This window comes from Marmota marmota, unplaced genomic scaffold (genome assembly GCF_001458135.2).
Source record: "Marmota marmota marmota unplaced genomic scaffold, marMar, whole genome shotgun sequence".
NCBI lineage: Eukaryota > Metazoa > Chordata > Mammalia > Rodentia > Sciuridae > Marmota > Marmota marmota.
Window position 1 is genome coordinate 17,450,061 of NW_026000005.1, and position 26,193 is coordinate 17,476,253.

General features: G+C 32.1%; 1 protein-coding gene across 4 annotated transcripts; it reads right to left on the minus strand.

The window, feature by feature from the left end:
- Positions 1 to 1,461: 1,461 nt before the first annotated feature.
- Positions 1,462 to 25,835, minus strand: Boll (boule homolog, RNA binding protein). Of its 4 annotated transcripts, XM_015481197.2 has the most exons (8): positions 25,587 to 25,835; positions 22,699 to 22,753; positions 21,286 to 21,361; positions 17,144 to 17,271; positions 12,477 to 12,548; positions 10,277 to 10,324; positions 8,853 to 8,981; positions 1,462 to 4,396 (listed from the first exon to the last, which is right to left on the minus strand). In XM_015481197.2, the coding sequence occupies exons 4-8, from the start codon at positions 17,258 to 17,260 to the stop codon at positions 4,280 to 4,282; spliced, it is 483 nt and encodes a 160-aa protein (XP_015336683.1). In that variant the 5' UTR covers positions 17,261 to 17,271; positions 21,286 to 21,361; positions 22,699 to 22,753; positions 25,587 to 25,835; the 3' UTR covers positions 1,462 to 4,279. The 4 variants fall into 4 exon arrangements, with proteins under 4 accessions (XP_015336683.1, XP_048664200.1, XP_048664201.1 ...); XM_048808243.1 differs by lacking the exons at positions 21,286 to 21,361; positions 22,699 to 22,753; positions 25,587 to 25,835 and having other exon boundaries at positions 17,144 to 17,662; XM_048808245.1 differs by lacking the exons at positions 1,462 to 4,396; positions 21,286 to 21,361; positions 22,699 to 22,753; positions 25,587 to 25,835 and adding an exon at positions 6,683 to 6,824 and having other exon boundaries at positions 17,144 to 17,662.
- Between the last annotated feature and the right edge of the window lie 358 nt (positions 25,836 to 26,193).

The following is a 26,193-nucleotide window of genomic DNA, read 5'->3' on the forward strand; positions in this document are numbered from 1 at the left end:
TAAGTTCAACCACCAGAACTGCTTTGAGAGGAGAGAGTAACCACCTACCAGTAAGAGTGGGTAATTTAACAGCAAGCCAAACTTAGTGCTAATGATCTCCACAACTTTACTAATCAATGAGAAAACTGGGTGAAAAAATAATACAGAAAGGCTGAAACATTAAGGATTAATGACAATATACTTAATAGTAAATTATATCATTAAGAGGGAAAAAAGAAAAAATGAGGAAAGAAAGAAGGATGAGAAGGGACGGTGATGGAGATGAGAAAGAAGAAAAGTGATATTGAGAAAAAAATTTAATTGAAAGAATATATAAATTTAGTTGGAACCTTAAAAAAACCAATGAGGGAAGACTCAAGAAAACATTTTAATCAGAGGTGGGTTCACCTCTTATTATTATAGGTGTCAATCCTTTGGGTGAGGGAGCACATGGCAGAGAATAATGGGGCAGACTGGGAGCTCAGATGTAGGGCAGCAGCTGGGGTGGCAGGGCACTGGATAGTAGAGTGGGAATGTGGCCAGGTGTGGAGTGGCTTCCAGTGGCATGGCTGTGGCCAGTTATAGAAGTCTGCACTACTCTGTAGGTACCACACTCCCTGGCAGAAGTGCTTGGTGAACCCCTGATCTGCAAAGGCACATGTATCACCCTAGACCCTGTACTCCCCTGAATGTATGGTATTAGGCCATACATTAGGCCACCTCCTGCAGCCTTCAGCTTGCAGCAATTTTATGTCAGGCTATTTGGCTGGCCCACTTCAAAGTTATTCCCTATGATAGTATTGGCATCTCTAAATGGGATAAAATTGTAGAGATTTAATTGGTCTCTGCAAAATGGTTGCCCACTACAGTTCTCCACCAACAAACTGAGAAAAGTGGAGCACTGCACCAACACAAGGTGGCTTTGCAGCTCTTTTCTCAGGTTAACTCAGTCTGATTTTCTCTTCTATCACTATTTCTGAACAAGCTTGTCAGCTTTGCCCTTCCTCTTTCTCTGTTACTCATCTCCCCAGACCTGCCCTGATGGTGCTAGTTCTAAGGTAACAAATTCTTTCCTGTTTTATCTTCCAGTAATCAGAATTTCTGAGTCCCTCCAAGTCTCTGACCTTCCAATATTGTGAATCTGTGCACTTCCTCTGTAGGCTATCTCTTCCATCAGCTGTTCTCACTGCTTTGATTCCAAACTACAGAGGGTTGAGATCTGTAGCTTACATCATCTCTGCCATCTTGGATCTCTTAAAGGCATTTTTGACTTACCATATTTTCACTTTTAATGGTTTTTTGGGGATGTAACCTCATTTTAAATTGAGGAACATCTGTCTATGCTAGTCATCCTTGCCTTGAATGTAGTACCCTATACAAGTATTTTTTTCATAGAGTTGGTATAGTTATACTTTTCTATTTCCTTATTTGTGGCTTTGCTTTATTGTCTTTAATTTTTAGAAAATACTTTTAGTTGTAGATGAACACAATACCTTTATTTCATTTATTTATATGTGGTGCTGAGGATCAAACCCAGTGCCTTACACATGCCAGGCAAGTGTGCCACTGAGCTACAACTGCAGCCTATTATTGTCTTTAATTTTAACTCTGTATATGATATGACTGTTGAATTAAGTAATGATAACCCTAAGTAACAGAGTATTACTCTCTATATTGGTATTCTCTGTATTTGCTTTTTTGTATGTGATTTGATAGAATATAAGTCTGTGGCTTTGAGTAGATTCTGGCAAACTACTAAATAAGCAGTAAGACTGTGCTTTCAGATTTATGAAGATCTCTATTTCACTGATTAGATTTGTTGTTTAAAGATAGTTTGGATATCTGAGATTCCTACTTTAGGATGTGTCTAAATTAATATTCACAAAATTATAATCAGAGTTTTTGAGGTTATATATCTTTTAAAAATTTAAATTATGTTTATTTTAAATGATAAATAAAACAAAAATTTTACATATCATTGCTGGTACGATGTGATGTTTTGATACATGTATACATTTTGTAATGTTTAAATCAAGTTAAACAAATCTATCTCATCAAACACATAACATTTCTTTATGGTGAGAACATTCAAAACATTTCCTTCTAGCTTTTTTAAAATACATAGTACATTATTGTTCATTTGTAGTCACCTTAACTGTGCAAAAAGCACATTAGAACTTTTTACTACTATCTTAATGGAACTTTGGTACTCATTGATCAATCTTTCCATTAGAGTTTAAAATGTGACATAAAAATAATAGGATCAAGTTCTTATAAAGAATATTTTCACCCTCCTATTTTAAAAGTCATCAAGGTTTTTGGTACCAGGGGAAATTTGTATAGGAAGAAAAGGGTTAATGTTTCAAATGCTCATTAGTATTTTAAATCAGTTTAATATGTTTTAGAAAAAGACTGTTTCCTAATGATATAACAGCATTCACATATTAAGATTTCCATGTTATAATACAAAGGCAATATAAGGAAAAGTGAATAATTTGCCACATAGTAAAACTTGTATAGTAAAGCATTTCTACAAGGTTGTACAGTTCTAGAAAACTACAGAAATGAGTGGGGTATTGTTTTCTTTTGAGGGCTATTAAGTCACTTATGAAAAAATACTGAGTATAAAATGCATGGAACACTTTTATTAAAAAATAAAGAAGTACAAAATCATATAATAGCCTTGTGTTTTTAATTTTGACTTTGAAAATCTATTAAATTTTCCTTTTTCCATTTCCAACAAAAGGTGAATTAGTAATTTTCATGTGACTAAATTGAAGAGTAAGATACATTTCTGTTGCTACCTACTCATAGATCTAAGAAAATTTAAAGTATATACTCCTACGGTAGAATAATTAAACTTTATTTTATTTATTATTTTTTAATATGGTGCTGAAGATCAAACCCAGTGCCTCACATGTGCTAGGCAAGCGCTCTACCACTGAGTGAATAACCCCAGCCTGAATAATTAAACTTTAAATGAAGAATGTTTAACATTAACATTCTTTGGAAATTTCTCCTATCCTATACCATTCACCACTCCATTCTCTATTTATTTGAGCAGTACAACTTCAATTATTTATGACACCTCTTCTTTCTCTCTCTAGTTCAGAAACTGAAAATAACTGAAACTTATTTAATATGGTATAGCAGTATTGGCTATTTCTAGAGAAGTATATTTAGAAAAAATGTTAAATTAGAAGAAATATGTTTTAGAAGGTTTTCTAACAATACTAAAAATGAAGTCTCCAAAAATAAGATTTGTATAAGATTTTGACACGAGGCCAAAATTGGGTTTTATTTGGTATTCACAGTACAATAGTAAAGGCAGTGAAGGGATGCAGTAAGTAGTTATGGCAGTGAGTGGTGATTGGCTGAGAGGACACAAGCGTGGGGAGGCACTTTAATGTAGACTGTCTTGGTATTGAGTTCAACAAATATGATGGATCAGAAAAGCATGAATTTGAGTGTGAAATAACTTATATCCATCATTTTATTGCAAAGAATACCCCCCTTTCCTCATCAAACTACAATACACACAAAATTTACATTCTCCTCTGAACAGTTATCAATCTGTAATTCTTTCCTGGAGATAAAAATCCATTTCTCTAACAAAATGATGCAATAGTTTTACTAAGAAACTGGGTCTTAAGGGAATAGGAAAAATTCCCTGCTACAGAGTAGACAGCCAAAATATACTGAATATACATATACATGGATCTAATTAGGCTATCATTGTTTGGCCTGAGTTTGATTTATGAAGCATGGAAACATTTACAAACAGAAAGAGGAAATCACTGATTGTTTTCTTCTCCTCATAAATGTTATGTGTCAATGACACAGTGAAAATCTGAGTATATAAAATATTTAGAAGAGGAAAATTCATAAGCAGAAAGTAGATTAATGGTTGCCAGAGACTGGGGGAGGGGAGAAAACGGAAAGCAGAGTTTCTATTCGGGGTAATAGAAAAAAGTTTGGAAATAATGGTGACAATTTGTATAGCACTGTAAATGTAATTAATGCCACTGAATTATATACTTGAAAATGATTAAAATGGTAAATTTTAAGTTATGTACATTTCAACACGATAAATAAAATTTTTTGAGTAGGTATGGTTTATAACCTCTTCACAAATAACAGGAATTACAGTTAATTTAGAATTTTTATTTCCTCCACATGCAAGGAGTTTACCAATTTTGAATTTCTAATCACAAATGTGAAAAAATAAATCCAGTTTCTCCTTTCCAGAAGAGAAATTTGGAAAACCTGAAATGTAACTGAAGAAACACAGAAAAAAGGATCAAAACAAACTTCTTACTTTAATTGGTTCAGGCTGCATCACAGGCGCAGGCATAGCAATGGCACTTGCAGCATAAACCTGGTGATATGTTGCTTGAACTCCATGATCAGAATAAGGCTATTACAAAAGATGGGAGGATGGTAGGAGGGGAAGAGAAAACATATTACTTTAATCTATTAATTAAAAACATCTACTCAGCAATTAACAATGTACTAATAAGCATTTTGTTACACAATTGATAGAAACAGATGAAAAACACACTCCCTAGGTTTATTTAATTCACTTGTTATCTAATCAAAAAATAGATGGTAGTAAAAAAATCACCATATGTCCTATGAGACATATATATATATAATGCATGGGAGGAAAAAAAAGTACTACTTGATTTTGTTTAAGAAAGTTGGGAAGAGTGCTCAGTGAAAGTTTTCTAGTGAAGTTGATGTTTGATATGAAAGAATTAGGGAAAGAATGAGGGAGTTACATATCAAAGGATAGATGAAACTAAGAAAACACCTTATTTGGGAAATCTACCCAGGTGTTTAGTAGGCTGGAAGAAAGATTATATACTAAATGACAGCTGAAAGATGAGTCAATAGAGCAACAGGCCAGGAACAGATCATGTAAAAACAGATTTAGGGCTTGTATAACAGATGGTGGTATCATTCACACAATGAAAACCTTATGTTTATGTAATTGTGTGTGAGGGGGTTGCAGAGAAGAAGTTAAGTTTGTGACATAATATTTATGATATTTGTAGGAATTCTAGTAGAGGTTTACTGTTGATAGAAAGTTAGATGGCTCTAAAGCAGCTCTGTCCAATAGAAATATATGAGCTGCATATATACTTAAGATTTTTCAGTAGCTACGTTATAAAAGTAAAGCTAAACAGATAAAATTAATTTTAATAATATATTTTATGTAAACCAATAGGCTTAAAGTATCATATCAAAGTATAACCAATATTAAATTGTTGACATTTTTATAATTTTTTCATACTACACCTTCAAAATCTGGTGTACAGTTTACATTTACAGGACATTCTCAATTTGTTCTTGCCATATTTCAAGTGCTCAACTGCCACCTACAGCTACTGGCTATTATATTGGATAGTGAAGTCTAAAACTCAAGGGTGTGGTTAGGGTTTACGATATAAGTATGGATGATAATAACAGCAGTAAATACACAGAGTGAAAGAATGGAGAACCAACCATGATTATGGGAGCAAAATTAGATTACAAGGGAAAATAAAGGGATGTAAAGGAAGGCCAGAGAGAGCAGTGTCATGGAAACCATGGGTAGAAGGAGTTTCAAGGAGTATGTATAATGTCTCTGAAAGGTCAACTAAGATTAAAAGGAAGGAAGAATATTTGGCAATTAGGAAGTCCTTGAGGAAGACCTTATTCAAAGGCATTTTCAGCAGAAAGTTAAATGAAGTGGACTTCAGCAAATGTAGAGCAAATCGGTAGTGAAGCAGTAGAAATACTGAATGGTAGAAAAGAATTTCGGTATTTGTGGAAGAGAGTGTCACAGGATAATAATTGCCTTTTTCAAGATGCTAGGCACTATACAGAGCACTCTCTATGCAACACCTCTAATTTTTACATTGATTCTGTAAAATAGATTTTCCTGATGTCCTCATTTTACAAAAAAGGAAATCATGAAGGAAAGACTGTGAAGGTTGTTTCTCAAACCAGTAGATTAAATGAAGCTGTGAATGAATGAAGAGAAAAAGACTTAAAATACAAAGGAAAAAATAAAGGATAATAGATGGGGTGAGATGCTCAAGGAGGAGGAGAATGAAGCTATCTAGAGCATAAGAGGAAGAAATTACCTTGGATTAAGACGGATAGTCACTAAATAAATATATGACACTAAAGATAAGTCAGGAATTGGGTAGATTTGTATGTTGGGGGCTAGAAACTGATTTGGTTTCCATAAATTAGAAATCTAACCATAATAACTCACAAGAAAAGCCATGCACTCCTTAATTTTAGGGATAAAACTATTTAAACAATAAACCACCCTACTCTATTCATTACATTATATATTAGATTATATCTTTACCAGAAACAATATTAAAATAAAAGCATGCAAATATCATTCTGTAAGGAAATACTGCACAAATTACAAGTTATAAGATAAAAATTCCAGTAAATAGTGAATATAAAAATTCTGATGATAAGTTATCTGATATCAGGAATTAAGAATATGGTTTAATGCCAAAAGTAAATATCTAAGATAAAAACATTCTTACTTCACTGCTCTTCCTTGCAAACCAGAAAGCAACAAAAACAACAAAAGACTGATTTTTTAAAAATGCCATCATCAATTAAGAAAATGTCCATGATTCCCAAGCTATAAACAATGTAGAATATACCTGCCAAGTGCTGTACAATTTGACCACTATGAGGGAGGATTCTGAGGCCTTCTCAGACATCAGGAAGGATAAAGATTTCCTTAGAGGTCAGACCTATTCAAAGATTCTTTACAGTCTTGAGTGTAGGGGTGCATTGTATGGTCAGGCCAACGTAGAATCAGGGGGTATCTGTACAGAGATCCAATTTTACACTGTTTAACAGAAGGGGAAATAGAATCAAAGAAATCATGTTCACATCATTTTTGATGTTTACTACCTACCCTTCTAACTGAGGAACACTGCCAAGGTGAAGCAGGGTAAAGGTGAAAAAGAAGTAGCAATTATTATATCCCCATATAGAAAACCTGTGATAAAAGGAGACTTAACTAGGAACCAAAATGATCACCAGCAAAGATGTGGTGAAAAGGAAATTCTTGTATACTGTTGGTAGGAATGTAAATTAGTATAGTCATTTTGAAAAGCAGTATGGAGGTTTCTTAAAGAAATAAAAAATTACTACTTAATTCAACAATCTCATCCCACTTCTGGGAATATATCCAAAGGAAATGAAATAATAATTTGAAGAGATATCTGAACTTCCATGTTCACTGCAGCATTACTCACAATAACCAAAATATAGAATTAATCTTAATGTACTGTGTATTGATGTATGGATAAAGAAAATGCATTATTATATACATTACAGAATACTATTACACCTTAAAAAATAATATCCTGTCATTTGTAACAACATGGATGAACCTGGAGGGCATTATGGTATGAAATAGGACGGACATAGAAAGATAAATACCACATGATTATATTTAGTATTTGAAAAAATTGAATTCATAGAGGCAGAGAGTAAAATGATGATAGGTAGGGGCTGGAGGATGAGAAGATGTTTGTCAAAGGGTATAGACTTTTAGTTAGGATGAAAATATTCTGGAAATATACTTCACAGCATGGTGACTATAGCTAACAATAATGTGTTGTATATTTGAAAATTGCTGAGAATAGATCCTAAATGTTCTCACTATAAACAAAGAAACAACAACAAAATACAAAAAGAATAACCATCTAAGGTCATTGATTAACTTGACTGTGGTGATCATAATATATTCGTATGTCAAAACATCCTTAATGTCTATAGTGCAATTTCATTCATCAGTTGTATCTCAGTAAAGCTGGAGAAGAGAAAAAAGCAATCACAAAAATGGAGGATGAGACAAATAATGAAGTGATTTTAGTAGAAGTGTTGATAATAAACACTGAGATCCAACTGTAGAAGCTATTTCAGAACAAAATTATGTTATAAACCTTAGCAATAGAAAAATAATAAAACAATGCACTCAAACTTGGAGGTTGGTGCTAATTTCTAATCTTTTACAAGTATGATTTAAAACATATCATGTGCAGTTCTTGGCATAGAGACAATGAGACTATTGGTGATGCATCAAGGTTATAATTTAAAGACACTTGAGGTGACATTTATAATTTTTAGTTATAAATTTGATTTATAGTTTTTTTTAAAGAGAAAGAGAGAGAGAGAGAGAGAGAGAGAGAGAGAGAGAGAGAATTTTTTTTAATATTTGTTTTTTAGTTTTCGGCAGACACAACATCTTTGTTTGTATGTGGTGCTGAGGATCGAACCCGGGCCACACGCATGCCAGGCGAGCGCGCTACCACTTGAGCCACATCCCCAGCCCCTGATTTATAGTTTTGAAGGGAAATTCTTTTTAGATATTTTCCTAATTTGTTTAATGACTAAATACTTTTAACTAACAACGTGAGCAGCAATACAGACTGAAAGGCAAAAGAGAAAGGCAAAAATTTGGTGTCTCATTACTTTCAAGGAGATTGAGTCAGGGATTAGCTTAGTGGGCAGTTGACTTGGGGAAGGATTCAGGATTAGTTAGTGAAGAAATCTAAAATGAAGCACTGTTAGACATAAAAAGGATAAGAAATATCAATAAATCAAAGAAAACATAAGATGAGCAGTTTTAATGAGGGTCTTAAGTTAAAAAAGAAGAAAATGAAATGTTAAGATGGGTTAACAGTAGCAATTACCTTCAGACTAATATAGGGCTAGGAATATAGCTCAGTGGTAGAATGCTTACCTATCATATGTAATGCCCTGTGTTCAATCCTTAGAACAAATGTAATGGCCTGTGTTCAATCCTTAGGACAACAACAACAACAACAAAGACTAATATATACCTCTGGAACTGAAGCTTCCATGAGAGACAGTGGAGGAGGAACACATCCACCATCTTGTGCAATTTCCACTGGTTGATAAATAACTTCAGAAGGTTGGAGGTATAAGAATGGAGTAGAAGAGGCAGGAGACTAAAACACAAAACCATATTTTTCATTCGAATATGATTAGTTATTTCTGTTAAACCAAATGCTTACCCAACAGAAAAGAGAAATATATATTTCATATTTTCCTAAAATTCTTTTTCAGAGCTAGCATAGAACTATCTTAGCAAAAGACTAGGAACTCTGGGTTATTATAAATTCCAATTGTGCAGATATCAATAAAGAACATTATCACCGGTAAGTGTTAAAAGTTCTTAGTGCCTCAGAACCTCCTTCACAAATTTAGACACTAATTGTGGATGTATTAACATCATTAAAGTTTGTAGTTATATGGCCTCTGGTATTTAAAATGGTATAAGTATTTACTCCCAGCTTTGTGTCTTGACATAGAAGTGAGAAAAAGTCACCAATATTTTTGGTAGTAAGCTGTTTGATATCAAAAGTTAGAAAACAGAATACAGGTAGAACATCACTGAAGTTCAGTTTCAGAGCATTTTAGATTTGGATTAGGGATGCTCAAATAATAAAGGCTATGCAAATACTCCCCAATCCAAAGCACTCAGACACACTCAGAAAAATGAAACACTTTAGTTTCCAAGCCTTCTTTATGAAGTATACACAATCTGTACTTATTTAGAGGCATAAGTCAAACTGAAGCAAAATCTGAAGTAAAGGTAGAGAAGTGCTAAATTTTCCAATAACACCAACAGTATAAAAAAGTAATTCTTCATGTTAATGTACCATTCACTTATATGCTTTCACTTACACGATCTTATTTGATCTTCACAAAAATCATGTAAGGAAACTTACCAAGTTGTAGTGTTATTACATCCATTTTAAAAATGAGGAAATGTGAATATAAATGATCACACTTAACACAAAGAAGAGAAAGGTCTCAAACCCACTTCTCCTGACTTTAGTACTCATTTTTTTGGCTTTTATTAAGGTACACAATATCAATAATTATAATTGTAAAGATTTTATTCATGGTTGGAAAATAGGTTCCAGGAATTCACTGTCTGTATAAATCTCTATTCATGCAGTCTTCATAAGAATAAAGTAAAATATGGATTTTATTTATTTATTTATTTTGGTACCAGAGATTGAACCCAGGGCCACTTAGGCACTGAGGCACATCTCCAGCCCTTTTTATTTTCTGTCCTGAAACAGGGTCTCACTAAGTTACATAGGGCCTCTGTAAGCTGCTGAGGCTAGTTTTGAACCTGCAATCTTTCTGATTCAGCCTCCTGAGCTTCTGGGATTGCAGGCATGTGCCAGCTGTGGCCGGTGAAATTAGACATTGAAACTTTATTAATATTTACCTGAGGAACACCCCACTGCCACTGTCCTGGTAGACACTGTGCTGGGGCCTAAAAAAAAAAAAACAATAAACAAAATACCACCCAGGTTATAAACAAGGTTTAAAACTGGATAACTCTGTGAAGTTGGCCATCATATGAATAAATCATGAAAATGTTATGCTAACTCAAAATGGGTCAGAGACCTAAATGTAAAAGCTAAAACAATAAAATACTTAGAAATAAAACATGGCTGTAAATCTTTGTAACTCTGAATTAGGCAATTGTTATAAATTTATAACAATAACAAAGCAACAAAGGAAAATAGATAAACTGGACCTTAATCAAAATTAAAAAAAATTTATGCTGCAAATGATGGCATTATGGAAATGAAAAGACAACCCACAAGATGGGAGAAAATATTTTCATCATGTGTCTGATAATGAAATTATTTCAAGAATATATAAAGAACCTTTAAAACTCAATAATAAAACACAAGTAACCTAAGTTAAAAATGGTTATTCAAATAATATGAATAGAATTTTCTTCAAAAAAGATATCATATGACCAATAAACATCTGCAACATCACTGTCTTCAGGAAAATAAAAGTCAAAACCACAATGTGATACTACTTCATTCATATCCACTAAGATGGCTATAATCAAAAAAGGTAGATAGATGTACAAGTATTGGCAAGGACATGGAGCTATTACAGACCTCATAATCTGTTGATGGGAATATAAAAATGGAACAGTCCTTTTGAAAAACAGTGTGGTCTTAAATAGTTAAACACCAAAATACCATATGAGCCAGCAATTACATTCTAGGTGTAAGACTTATGAGTCATGTAATATGTAATATGACAAGAACTTGCATGAGTGTTCATCACAGCATTATTATGAACACCAAAAAGTGAAAACAATCCAAATATGTATTGTCTGATGAATGGAAAATAAAGTGTGGTATAATCATACAATGGGATTTTATTGCAAAATGTACTGATACATGCCATCACATGAATAAATCATGAAATTTTTTAAAAAATATTTTTATTAGTTATTGGACCTTTATTGATTTATCTTTATGTGGTGCTGAGAATCGAACCCAGGGTCTCACACATGCTAGACAAGCGCTCTACTGCTGAGCCACAGCCACAGCCACATGAAAATGTTATGCTAAGTGAATGAAGTCATATTACATATTACATGACCATAATAGGCAAGCTTATAGAGCAAGATATTATTAGTTGCTTAGAATGAAGTGGGAGAAAAAGAGGTTAAGTTTTTCTTTTTGGGGGGGAAGTGTATGTGATTAAGATATTCTAAAATTAATTATGGTATACTTCATTAAAAGTCATTTTAAGTGGGTGGATGTTTAGTATGTGAATTATATCTAAATAAAGCTGTTTATTAAAAAAGGTCAACTTATTTTAAGGTACTTAATGAAAGATGACAATATAAAGGACTTTTTTTTCTTAAGATAGTCATACTATTTCTTAATAATAAATGTTTTATTCTTATTTATTTCTTTTTTGTGGTTCCAGGGATCAAACCCAGAACATTGTGTATGGTAGGTAAGCAGTCTACCACTGAGCTACATCTCTAGCCCATTATTCCTTTTAAATAAAGCTATTTTTTCTTTAAGATATATCTCCCCATAGATCTACCTTCTAAACCAAAATCACTGTAAATTCAGTGTGAGTACTTCAACTGCTAAGGGATGATACCACTATATTATACTAAAGACCAAGATAATATGAAGTTTATGAAGTTTTAAGGAAAACCTTGAAATGTAATGATTCATGGATTTGTTAAATAAATAACAGTTTAACTATAAAGTGAAAAATAATATGAAGGAGGTAAATGCTGATTAAACTGAATTACTTGCTTTGATTAATAGAAACTGGTGAAATCATCTATCTCAGAATTTATAAAAAAGCAAAGGAATATTCCTATCAAAGTGGCATTTTTGAGGGTAGAATTTGCTAAATATATAAATGGAAAGTGTATAAAATGAAATTATTTCTTATATTGAAAACTCTTATGATTTATAAATTGGTAGATACACTCTTTTCCTGAGTATATCTAGGTAACCTAACCTTTAATTTTATAATTTGTATCAGTGTATATAAAATATAATTTTATAATTGTATAATTTGTATAATTGTACCAGAATTAGGATTGAAAGTATCATAGAGGATTTTAATTGTAAGGTGATATCTACCTGGTAGTGATATGCAGGTTGATGATAAACTGGCTGAGCTACCATCACAGGAGAACTAGATATAGAACGTGACTGTAAGAAGAAAAATTGAAAACTCATTTTAGGAAAAATTCTTTAAAATAGCTCATAATAAAATTTATCTTAAATTGTTACCTAAACCCAACCAACTTTTGGTTTATAATTCAAAGTATTATTTTTCTATCTCTTATTGATATTACCAATTCTACTTAAGTCTATTTATTAAAATCATCACAGTATTCCTACTTCCATTTGTTTCATTTCCATAGTAATTAATGATAAAACCACTCAGAAGATGCTTTTAGTCTGAAATGTATCACCTTCAAAGATTATGAAAATACAGTTCTATAGGAATATTCAGGGAAATATGACATCTGGATTTAGGGTGACACCTCCTACAGTTTTTAAATTCTTTTTTTTTAAGTTGCAAATGGACTCATACCTCTATTTTATTTATTTATTTTTATGTGGTGCTGGGAATTGAACCCAGTGCCTCACATGTGCTAGGCAAGCGCTCTGCCACTGAGCCACAACCCCAGCCCAGGCACTCCCTATTTTTATTGTGGAAAACAGCAGTAGTTTATGTTTATATAACATTTAGAACTAAATTAATGATCCTATCTGATTTTTCCACTACTTACAAATAATAAACATTCTATTCCCTTATTACATATAAATTATAAATTTATAAGGCATATAAATTATTTACTGAATCATTTGTCAAACTGTTATTTTAAAAAAGTTGACATTTAAATGAGTTAACCATCTAGTGAACTTGTGATGTGTTTATGTCTGAAGAAAGTACAAGTAATACTTGATTAGTAATAATAATAGTGATAAGTAATTTCTTCTGGGACTTACTCTAACACCATATCACTAATAAAATAGGCAAGTTGTATTTCAAGACAGGTAAAAATCAGCTCTAATGGTAGTAATAAAATTTAATCTCAAACATAGACTCCAACTTCATATTGTTTTGTATTAATGTTCACCCCCATAAAAAACTGAAGTATCAGTTTTGTACAATTCACAGATTCTAATGTTAATAAAATTGTACCGTGGAATAATATTAGAAAATAGCAATGTAATTTACTATTTAGAAGGTTCAAGAAAAAATCATAATCTCAGCAGATACAGAAAAAGCATTTTGAAAAATTCATTGTCTTTTTATGATAAAAACTCTTAGCAGACAAAATAGAGAATAACTTCCATAACTGATTTAGGGCAATAATTATGAGTCATAGGTAATTTTGCCTTGTAGGGAACATCTGGCAATGTTGGGAGACATTTCTGGTTGTCATAACTATGGGCAGGCTAGAGACATTTTTAAACATTCTACAACCACAGGACAATAATTTTCTACAAGAAATCATCTGGCCCAAATGGCAATAATGCCAACCAAGGTTATGAAACTCTGGTTAACTGTATTTTCCAAAGGCCTACAAAGTGAGAGGGGGGTGGGTGGGAGGAGGGAGTGGGAGAGGGGAGGTGGGTAGGAGGGAGGGAAACAGATGAATGGTGAATTACCAAACTTGTTCCTTTTTTCAAGAACAAAGTTATGATGTAATCACATCAATACTGTAGCAGAGATCCTGTCAGTGTAATAACTCAAAGGGAAAAAGCCTCAATAAATAAAAGAACAGAAAGAAATAGAAGTATACTGAATCATAAACAATTGTCTAAATGAGAATTTGGCAGGGTTACTGATACAGTATCAATACTGAAGTATCAAAAGCATTACTATACATCAGCAATAACCTACTACGAAACGTGATTTAAAAGATAGCATTCATAAAAAGCAATAAGAATAATAGTGTACTAAAAATAAATTCAAAAAAGATGAGTCAAAGTTTTTCATGGAGCTAAAAGAAGACCTAAATAAATAGAGAAATATATCTTGCTTATAAATGGGAATATTCAAAATTACAAAAAACCTAAATGTCTCAAATTAATTTACATGCTGAATGTAATTCTACAGAATGCCAACAATGGTTTTTCACAGATCTAAACAAGTTAAACTATAAAATTTATCCTTAAAAAAGCAAAGATTTAAGGGGGCTGGGGATGTGGCTCAAGCGGTAGCGCGCTCGCCTGGCATGCGTGCGGCCCGGGTTCGATCCTCAGCACCACATACAAAGATGTTGTGTCCTCCGATAACTAAAAAATAAATATATAAAAAAATAATAAAAAAAAAAAAGCAAAGATTTAAGGACAGACAAAAGATTCCTGAAGAAATAAGTGAGAGGATTTGTCCCATCAATTTTCAAGACTTAAGATAGAGACATAATAATTAAAACAGAATTGGGCTGGGTATGGTGGTGCATGCCTGTAATCCCAGTGGCTTGGGACGCCAAGGCAGGGGGATCACAAGTTCAAAGCCAGCCTCTGCAATTTAGTGAGACTCTGTTGCTAAATACAATATAAAAAGGGCTAGGGATGTGGTTAAGCATCCCTGGGTTCAATCCTTGGTGCCAAAAAACAAAAACAAAAACAAAAAAATTAAAGTTGAATAGGGTAAACAAATATACCAATGGAACAGAATGAGAGAGCCTAGAAAGATATCTGCACACAGAAATTGGCAGAAGACTCACTGCAAAACAGGGAAAAGTTGGACTAGTCAATACCTAAACCAGAGATTTAAGATCTAGGTGAAAATATAGGAGATTATCTAGCTTCTTGTTCTAAATGATTTCTTTTAGAAATAAGATACTAAAAGTTGAAACCATTAAAGGAAAACATTTAGTACATGTCAATATTGAAAGAAAGATAAAAAATGATAAATATTTTATAAGAAAACATAAACAATATTAATGGACAAGCCACACACTGGAAAGAGATACTTACAATCTACACCTACATATAATTAACTCAAGAAAAAGACAACAAATGACCTCAATAGAAAAATGGACAAAGAACAGGGTATAGACAAGGAAACTGGAACAACCACTAAGTGTATGAAATGTTTAATTTTACCAATAATTAGGCAAATGGAAAGTAAAATCAAATATTGTTACATAAAAATACTGACAAAAATGTAAAAATCTGGTAATTTTAAGTATTAGTACATTATGGGGAAATTGGAGCCCTCATGAACTGTTGTCTAGAGAGTAAACTGATAAGACTTTTTCAAGCTGTTTGTCAACATTTAGCCAAAGATATATATACACTTCATGAATGTAAAATTTTAATTCTACACATATATTCTAGTCCAGACCAAGTTACATTATGGAAGCATGAAAATTTTCCATTGGTACATGAGCATGAATACCAATTTTCAGATTCCAAACTTCATATAGTTTGAGATACTAAACTCCTTCTTGAGTTGATCTGCCTGTGTGAATGTGTCTGTAAACTCTGGGTTCTTCTTTTCAAAAACTCCCCTTTCACTATCACCTTTTTCCTTCCCCAAAGACAGGCACACTTCTCACTCATTCTAGATTTTGCTATGCTTTCTTATGGAATGTAAATAGTATTGGGACCAAACAAATACACAATTAAAAAGGCAATGTCCTGAGAAAAATAAGAAAGCAAAGCAAAAAGGTGGCATAAGAAATACCAAAGGGGTGATGGCATCTTATTTCATCCAGGGAACTAACTTAAATTAACTCTCCATCACAGGGGCTACATATTAACTCATTTATTTGAGTTTTCCTCATTTGACTAGTTTTATTCTGAATTGTAGAGTGGAGATTTTAAATTATTAAAATAAACTAAATATATGGGTACAAAAGTTTTTTTTGGGGGGAGGGGTGCAGGGGTACCAGGGTTTGAACTCAGGAACACTTGACCACTGAGTCATATCCCCAGCCCTATTTTGTATTTTATTTAGAGACAGGGTCTCACAGAGTTGCTTAGCACCTCACTTTTTCTGAGGCTGGCTTTGAATTCGTTATCCTCCTGCCTCAGCTTCCCAAGCCACTGGGATTACAAGCATGAGCCTCAGCGCCCGGCTCTGTGTACAAAGTTCTGATAGAAAAGAATTAAGAAAAACCTTAGAAAACTACTGCCATAGAAAAACTTGTATAACACATACAAGATCTGAATGTAGTCTTTTTTTTAAATTTACTCACTTTAGTTATACATGTCAATAGGATGTATTTTGGCAGATTACTGGATGTAGACTTGATAACAGAAAAAATTTAAAGTGTCTGACTAAAGGAATATAAAAATTGTAGTATAATCATATAATGGGATATCATAAAATATTAAAATAATTAGATATACAGGAATTAACATGATATAATTAAAAAAGATCAACATATTTTAATCTCAAAATGCTGTATTGAGTAGAAAAAGATTATTTTCATAGTGTTTAAGAAACAGCCCAAACAATATTATATTGCTTAAGGATATACATTTGAAGTAAAAATATAAAATGAATGGGAAAGATATTCTGAGGAGAAAAAGAGGGTAAAGGATTGGGGATAAGGAGACTACCTGAATTTATCATACTTTATTATTTCCCTCTTTAAAATGAACTTAAATATGGCAAAATGTTAATATTAACACTGTTAAAATACTAAATTTGAGTGGTAGGGAAGTAGGTGTTATGTTACTTGTATTTGTTTAAAATATTTTAGAAATAAAACAATATTTTAAAACATTCGATAGTTAATAGAGAGAAACTCTTCTAAAATGAAATTACTTACAGGCCAAGGTGGTGGGACAGAAGTTACCTCTGGAGTATGAAAATATGCAACACCATTATGGTAAGTGTAAGGATATCCAGTTGAAGTTGTTAGATACATTGTTCCAGCAGCTGGCATTACACTAGAACCTAAAGCAAAGGTTAAATAATAATAATTGAAATGTTCAATATAACTTTTAAACATGTAATTTCTGAATAGCTTGGAAAAATATTTATCTTAACACACCACATAGCTACAATAAGATACCACAAGTATTTTTTTTAATTCCATATGAAGCATGTATTTTCAAATTTATTAATTTGTAGCTTTTATTAGCTTAAGGCAATTAAAAGGAGTCAAGGTTAGTAAATATTAAAAATCTACCAATTCAGATTGTAGTGAAACATGGAGCTTAAGAATTTAAATTATCATCAGCTAAGTCATTTTTACAAACATATATAATTTAGTTACTTGAAGACTACAGGTACCATAGTAAAGTTTCTAAGATCTTAGCTAGACCTTCTATTTGTAAAAGTTCAAAGATGGTGGAGGCAGTAAAGTTGGAGAAGTCTACTTTGCTGAAGATGTTTTATTCCATCCTATTTAATTCTTTGGGTTTAGAGCAAGCATTCACTTATGTTGCAACTCTTTATCTCCATTTTCCCTTTGTTACAATTACTGCTGTTGCAAACGTTGACCAGAAACTTCTTTGGCTAATGTGGGGTCCTTATCTCTTTTTCCAGGACAGGTGGTATGAAGAAAATAAAAATCAGATTACACACACACACACACACACACACACACACAATTTTGTCATGGAGAAGACTTTAAAAAGTTACATAAGCCAATTTAAGATTACTGGCCCAGCAAGGTTATGTAAATTACTGTAATTAGCAATGCTTCTTCCACTATATTAGTGCTTCTCAAAATTTAACATTAGAATCACCTACATAGTTTATTAAAATACAAATTTCAGAACAAATCCCACTATTATGTGTAATTATAATGCAACAATAAACATTAAAATAAATAAAAAAATAAAAATATAAATGCATATAATTATATTGTACATTTTGTAACAAAAAAAGCAAACAAATACAAATTCCAGGGATTTTGATTTAGTTAGATAGGGCCTAAGAATTTGCATTTTGAACAGTTCTCAAGTGAATTGATATTGTTTGCAAACCACTTCAAGTAGTACTAGACTACCATTTTAAGTAGCACTACCAATTCTTAGCTTTTATATTTTCACTGCATTGGATCTAGTATTTTAGTGTTTTAGCGTTTTTTAATCATGTTCTTTTGAGAATCTGATGAAAGCCATGGACCTTTTTCTCAGAAATATGTATAGTCAAACAAAAGTTTACACACAATTCAGGAGGTTCATGGATTCCCCCCAAAGATCATCAATGAATAATGGTTTATCTGTTAAAGAGAGAAATACATAAATAAATTTTTAGTGCATACTATTAAAGGGCATTGAACTAAGACCTGATGATACAGAAAAATTAAAAACTGGCCATGGCATCATCTCTATCTCCAGAGAAGTTAGGGAAGATAGTCATTGGCTAATTACACAATTAATTAAATGTTTGATAAATGTATGAAAAAGTGATATAGGGTATAATGCTAGGCCATATGGGGCACCATGCAGGACATTAATATTATTTTATATATAATAATTATATAATTAATAAAATATATAATATCATTGTTATAGCAAATGTATTATATGTAATATAAAGTAATTAGTTCATATAATTAATTAATTAATCTCTCCATATATATGGAACATTTGTGAGAAAACTATTGCTGAGCTGGCTTTGAAGAAGGAATGGATGAATGGTATTGGCAAAGGAAATAGCATTTCAGTGTTTGGGAAGCAAAGTGTGGTTTCTGAAACTGAGAAGGTCAGATGGCTGAAGCACAAAATGAAAAGGGAAGAACAGCTCAAAACAAGCTGAAATGAGATGATAAAGTGTGAACTTCTAAAAGATCACTACGGCTGCCTTGTGAATGATGAAATGGAAGGTAACAAGATTATATTCATAGGGACCAGCAAGACTTTTCCGGTAATCAAGGAAAACAAAGTAGATAGCTGAGACTAGGGTGTTAGTAACAAAGATGGAAAGAAGTAATGGATTTGAGAAAAAATTAAGAATATCTTGTATTTTGCAAATGTATTTTTAATACCCATTTTTCTTTGTAGAAAGATAAAAATAGCTTTAAGGTCAAACAGTCCTAGATTTGAAGGCTAATATTACCACCATGTGGTTAAGTTAACCTCATACTTTATAGGTTTGAATATAGTTATGTTATGGCAGGAGGTAAGAAAAGGCATAGGGTGAATATAGTGATGTTCCTATAGAATCTGTTAATCAAACAGTTATTTTAAGGAAATATTTTTATATAAAATATGATATTATGAACAGAATGCAAATTATGCATGAAGTAATTTTTATATAAACCATGAGATTTAAAGAAAAGTTGTAAGCCGCACATGGTGGCACACTCCTGTAATCCCAGTGGCTCAGGAAGCTGAGAGGAAGATGGCAAGTTCAAAGTCAGCCTCAGCAATGACGAGGCACTAAGCAACTCAGTGAGATCCTTTCTCTATTAAATAAAGTATAAAATAGGGCTGGGGATGTGGCTCAGTAGTTGAGTGCCTCTGAATTCAATCCCAGGTATCCCCCTCAACCGCCCCCGCCCCCCAAAAAAAACAATAAAGAAAACTTGTAATTTCAGTATACTGTATTGGGTTAAGACCCACAATTGGCCAAGACTAATTTTGCCTTAGGAGTATTTCAGAGGAAATGTTTTTAAAACAATGACTTCCCTAAGAATGAGTTCTCTATTTCTAGAAATAGACCTCATAATATCTCAAAGATTGCTGTGAAGATTTAAGGAGATCAACGAAAACCCATAATACTGACCCTCATGCTGAATAGTTCTGAAAAAAAAAACTTTTCATATATTTGAAAACATTAAACATAGTACTGATTTATTTTCTATTTTAGCAACTGGTGGATCATAAATATGAACATTACTAATTGGTACTTACTGCTGGTGATAATGGGATAAAGAAATGTTACTATATATTACAACTTAACTCTTGTAACTAACAATAATTTGAAAATATCAGCTTTCTGCCATGTTTACTGCATTCCATTTTGAAGTGAGCTACATTAACACTAAGTCAAAATTAAAATTAATTCTGTTAACTCATAAGTAAAAGAACAATTCAAATGAGCAAAAACATCAATTTGTTAAGAGAGATATAATAACTACCTAAACATTCGAGCAGAAACTAGGAAAAAGCTAGGGAAAAATAAGAAAAAGTTAGGTAATTTTATGTTTTCTCTTTAATATCTCAATAAATGTTAAAGGCAAGAAGTTAATTAACAAGTTAATTAATGAGAAAAAAGTTGAAAGCATTATAGAAATTTGAGGAAAACAGACATAAGTTAATTCCTAAAGTTTTAGTGATTATTCACACTTATAGTTATGACACTTGTGGCTGGGTTACAGTACATACCATGCAGTGGTTTCTGCTATTCTATATTTTCACTTTCAGTATTTTTGCTGGTAAATTTTAAATTACTTTTCCAACTTGAAAATTTTATAATTAGTAATTCTAAATTACCAAATCACTCCTATTGCTTTGACTATTTAAAATATTTTCATCATAAAAGATCTTTTCTTTAAAGATGTACCTATACAGAATATAAGTAAGCAACATTATTTATGTGTATTTTTCCTTAGTCTCCCAAAACTAAGATATATTAACCCACTAAGTCTTAAGTTTTCATTCTGTGAATCTTTCAATGAAATAGACACAAGTGCATTAAAATAGGTTGGAAATAATAATCTAGTTTATATATATTATATTAATTCATGTTAAATTATATTTTTATTATTATAATTATATTGTATATCACATTTTATTCATCTATACTATATTTAAGTTTTTATAGGTGTTCTACATCTAGGATGATGAGATAAAACGGGTTCATTTGGGGCAAGATATATTTATGTGACCTCCAACTTTGCTAAAACAACTTTATTAGATGAAAGAAACATGATGTTTTAAAAGAAGATTCTATAAATATTTCAGAAAGGACTATTAAAAAATATTGAAAAATACATTAGTTCTCAATACATACGAGGGATCCCTACTTGTTGTTTTCTTATTGCTGGTCCAATATTCAGTTTCTTATCTTTATAATTAAGTTTTTCACCCTAAAATAAAGAAAAAACAAACAACTTTATTATTCTGGTATTGCTATTTCTAACACCAACAAATAAAAACTAATGAGAAACAATTTTAAAAAATCAGACTATTTTTGAAAGCAGCAGGGCATAGTAGAAAGGGCAGCTTTTGGAATCAAATAATCTGGGTCTCAATTTTGGTTCCAATATTCCGACTGTAACTTCTTATTTGTAACACAGTCAATCCTCATTATGCATTGCTTCTATATTCATGAATTTGCCTATTTACCAAAATCTATTTGTAACCTCAAATGAATACTTGTGGTGATTTCAAGGTTATTAGTAAACATGTGCTAAATGGTGAAAAATTTGAGTAGCCTGACATATGAGTTCCCAGTGGAGGTCAAACAACGCAATGTTATTTCTTCTTTTCAGTTTTCATAATATAAAAAAGTATCTTTTTTCATATTCTAATTAGTGCTGCATTTTTTTTACATTTTTTGTTAGTGATTGTGTTATTTAAAATGATCTCCAAGTATAGTGCTATGCTAAAGTGCTGGCTTATGGTCCTAAGCACAAGTTCCTGTTATATGCCTTATAGAGAAAATATGGATTATATGTGCTTAATTCAGGCATGAATGATAGTGCTGGTGGCCGTAAATTCAATGTTAATGAATCAATAGTATATTAAATAGGGTGTATTTAAATAAAAACATAACAAAACAAGGTATGTACTGACTGACTGATGACAATATTGTAATCAGAGGTTCTTGGGAACTTTATATTGTATTTCCCCTAGGAACAGCAACAGTTCAGTATTCACTAATTTAGTATTCAGGGCAACTTTATAGAATAAACTACAATGAATAACAAGATTCAACTGTTTATTATTTTGATAATATATAATTAAAACTCTTACTTTTTCTAAAAAAATTAAACATTACATTTGCCATAATTCAAAATTATTACATTGAACTACAGGGTACAAGTTTTTCTATGAATGATCTTACTTTGTATTAAGTTTTTCATAAAGAAAAATAATCTCAGATAATTTTGCTCTGTGTTTGTGGTGATTTTTAGGAATCAAGATCTTACTATCATTTCACAAAAGATACATCTCCAAGTTATTAGTTCAGGTAAACAGATGAAAAGAATTTTACTACAGCCTCATAATCACAGTCATGCAATGATTTGGAAATTGTCCTTCTGCAGCATTTCTTGGATATCAATGGCAGTCTTACAAGGCACATACTTTTTTTTTTAAAGCAGTTCATTACTGTAGTTGTACTTTATTATTAAACACCTTAAAGTATTAGTTTCAAGGAGACATGCTCCAAAAATGAAGTTAAATGCATCAAAGAACTTACCTCTTGTAAAATTTTTTGTGCATCTTCTTGTGTTTCAAAAGTGACAAAACCATACCTTAAAAAAATTGCATCATTAATAATTATTTTCTTAAAACATTACATTAGTTATATTAAACTTTTTCTTTTTTCCAGTGCTGGGGACTAAACTCAGTCTTACACATGCTAGGTAAGTGCTCTACCACTGATTACATCCCCAGTCCTATACCAAAATAATCTTTTTTGTTTGTTTGTTTGTTTAAGGATAGGTCACTGTAGGAGTTAGCCTCTTTCTATATTGTAACAGCATAGGAATCTTAGAGGAATCATTCACAACATAAGTCAGGGCACTGAAAGGAAAATAAAAGGAAGAAACCAGGGATCTTGAAATAATTTCACTCCTGAGTTGAAAATTATGAGATTCATGTTCTGGTTTAAAAATTGGAATGTAATGAATTTTGGTCTAAAGCAATAATCTCCTTTAAAGTAGCAGAAGTTTGGCTTTCAAGGAATAAAAGTAGAAAAAAAATTAAAAATCTAAGCACAATAAAATTTCTTGTATTGGTAAAAGATTGTATAAATGTATTAATTATTATTGGCATGTATAAACTGATTATACAATTATTAGTATGTTTCCCAAATAGTATCAGTTAAAATGTATACAACCTAGCTTTTATGTCTGTTTTTTCCATACAAGTATAATTCATATAATGTTCAAGATACAAATATGAGTTATGCCATTTCCAAAAAACAAATTAGGTAGAGAAAAAGGAAACAATAAAAGTGTATCTGAAATTTTATATACACATAGAGAAGAATGAAATTATGGCATATGCTGGTAAATGGATGGAACTGGAGAATATTGTGCTAAGTGAAGTAATCCAGTGCCCCCAAACCAAAGGCTATTGAATATTCTCTCTGATATGTGGAATGCTAACCCAACAAGGGAGGGTGGGGAAGGGAAGAATAGAAATTCATTAGAGTAGACAAAGGGGAATGAAGGGAAGGGGGGGATGGGAAACAGGAAAGGCAGTAGAATGAATCGCACATAAATTTCCATCCTTATATTGAATACATGACCAGTGTAGCACCACATCATGTACAATCACAAGAATAGGATCCTAATTAGAATAAGTTATACTCAATGTATGTACAATATGTCAGAATACAGTCTATTATGTATATCTAAAAGGAATAAAAAAACCAAATCTAAGAAAACATAATTTCTATTTAGATAATGAAATTCTTGAGTAGTGCAAAATAGCCTTTAATTTCCTTTTGTTTTTAATGATTGATCATATTTAAAGTTCCTTCCTTCCTTCTTTCCTTTCTTTCCCAGGGATTGAAACCAGGGGCACTTAATCACTGAGCCACATCCCCAGCCCTTTTTATTTTTTATTTTGAGGCCGAGACTCACTTAATTGCTTAGGGCTTTGAAAAGTTGCTGAGACTGGCTTTGAATTTATGATCCTCCTGACTTAGCTTCCTGAGTTGCTGGGATTACAGGTATGCACCACTGCACCTGGTAATGTTTCTTTATAGATAAAGGACTTTCTCTTTATCTGTTTGCCCAAACATTAGATAAGAGTTAACTATTTTACACTATTTTTTTTTGTAGAACACGTACACCATCCAGTGGAAAATGCATAAAATACAGCTTACATTTCCTTGTGCATTATTCAATGATAGAAATTAGATATTAACAAAATAATACAAATTATGATAGCCATACAAAAAAGGGATAATCTCAACTCATCTGAATATTATTTGGCACTATTAGGAAATATTCATCTACTTAAAAATAACCTATAAAGAATAGGATCCCATCTTTTCCAGAATACTCACTTGCCATATGTTGTTTCTCACTAATATTGTTTGTATCTATTTCACTGGTCCTTTTTTTGTGTCTGTAAATATTCATGTCCTGTCCCTCTTTCTATAAAATAAACAGAATCCTTCACTGGTCTCCACTGCCTTCTCTCTTTTATTTTACCTTTGCAGTAAAATTCATTATGTGAATGCACTATGTGAACTACCTTTCCCCTCTCCAAAATTTGGCTTTTGTACACACAGCAATCTACTGAAACAGCTCTACACATTTCCAGACACACCTTATTGCTTTCTTCTCATTTTCAATCTCCTTGATATGACAATTAAAAATCCTTCTCATTAAAGTTATATTTCTCATATTAGTTCCCTAATTAAGTCTCTCAGACACAATCTAAAGACATTCCTTGGAGTCAGCTGTTTTTAAATAAAATTTTATAATAATCTAAAGGAGGGAGAAGATTCATTAAGTATCTGATCTTTAAGCTTCTGGACCCATAGCTACCAATACATTTGGTTCTCAACATTAAGTGCTTACTGTTTAACACTGAATGGGCCCTCAGTCTACATAACATACATTCCCAATAAATAAAGGAAAATTATAGTATTCTTTCCCATCCCACTAAAACACACACACAAGTGTCTAATACACGTAAATAGACTGAAAGGTAAAAGAAAAAGAGAGGGAATGGAATTCTGTTGAAACAAAAAACTACCACAATAATGGGATAGAGGAAAAAGAGAAGTTTAAGTTTAGTACATTAGACAAAGAGGAATGAAGGGAAATAAAAGGGGATGGGAATAGGAAAGACAGCGGAATAAATCTGACAATTTTCCTATGTACATATCTGAAAAGACCTATGCAAATCCCACCATCATGTATGTCTACAAGAATGGGGACCTAATTAGAATGATATAAATATGCATGTATAATTTTATAAAAACAGATTCTATTGTCATGTATAACTAAAATGAATCAATAAAAAGAAAAAAAAGAAAAAATGAAATCAAATAGGTAAAAAAAATCTAATAATTCAATAAGAACACAACTGTTAATTCTATATACTATCTGTAATGATACTAACCCTTTGGACACTCCAGCTCTGTCATTTACAATCTTTACTTCTTTTACAGATCCATACTGGGAAAAAAATTTTCTTAAATCATTTTCATTTGTCTAATGGCATAAAAAGAAAACATTAGGAAACCTTTTTAATAAATAAAAGATGAAACAATTCATATGTTTTGGACACAGAAAAAGTTATAAATAAACAATACTATTGTTAAAGAATGTCTCTCCTTAAAACAGTTCGGAAACTACTATGTCATTAAAATAAATACAAATCCTTTGCTTTATGCAGTGCTGGGAGCCATTAGCCAAGTAGGTATGACAATTTCCTTGCCAGCGTACCCCATGTTGCTGACATTTTGCAGTGACATTGAATGTAGTTGACCTTGCTCAAGGACCAGGGCAGATTAGGGTGTTCCCGGTTTAACATAATCGTGTTTAGGGCGTTCCCAGTTTAGGTTCCAGGTTTAAGATTATTCCTGCTGGGAATAGGGCGTATCCTGCTGCCTAAGTTCCCCTTGAGTTCTCACGGGATTCAGACAGTATATTTTGGGAGACAGAAGCCCAGTGAAGGTAAATTTGGGAGAGAACGTGGATTTGGGCAGAGAACGTGGATTTCCCCA

Excerpts from the sequence above, each read along its gene's own strand:
- Boll (XM_048808243.1), bottom strand. The coding sequence starts at position 17,326 with ATGTTTAAAAGTTATATTGAACATTTCAATTATTATTATTTAACCTTT. Across the intron at positions 8,982-10,276 it reads GGCAGTGGGGTGTTCCTCAG|TCTCCTGCCTCTTCTACTCC; the intron begins GTAAATATTAAT and ends TTTGTGTTTTAG. Across the intron at positions 4,397-8,852 it reads TGGAAGCTTCAGTTCCAGAG|CCTTATTCTGATCATGGAGT; the intron begins GTATATATTAGT and ends CTTTTGTAATAG.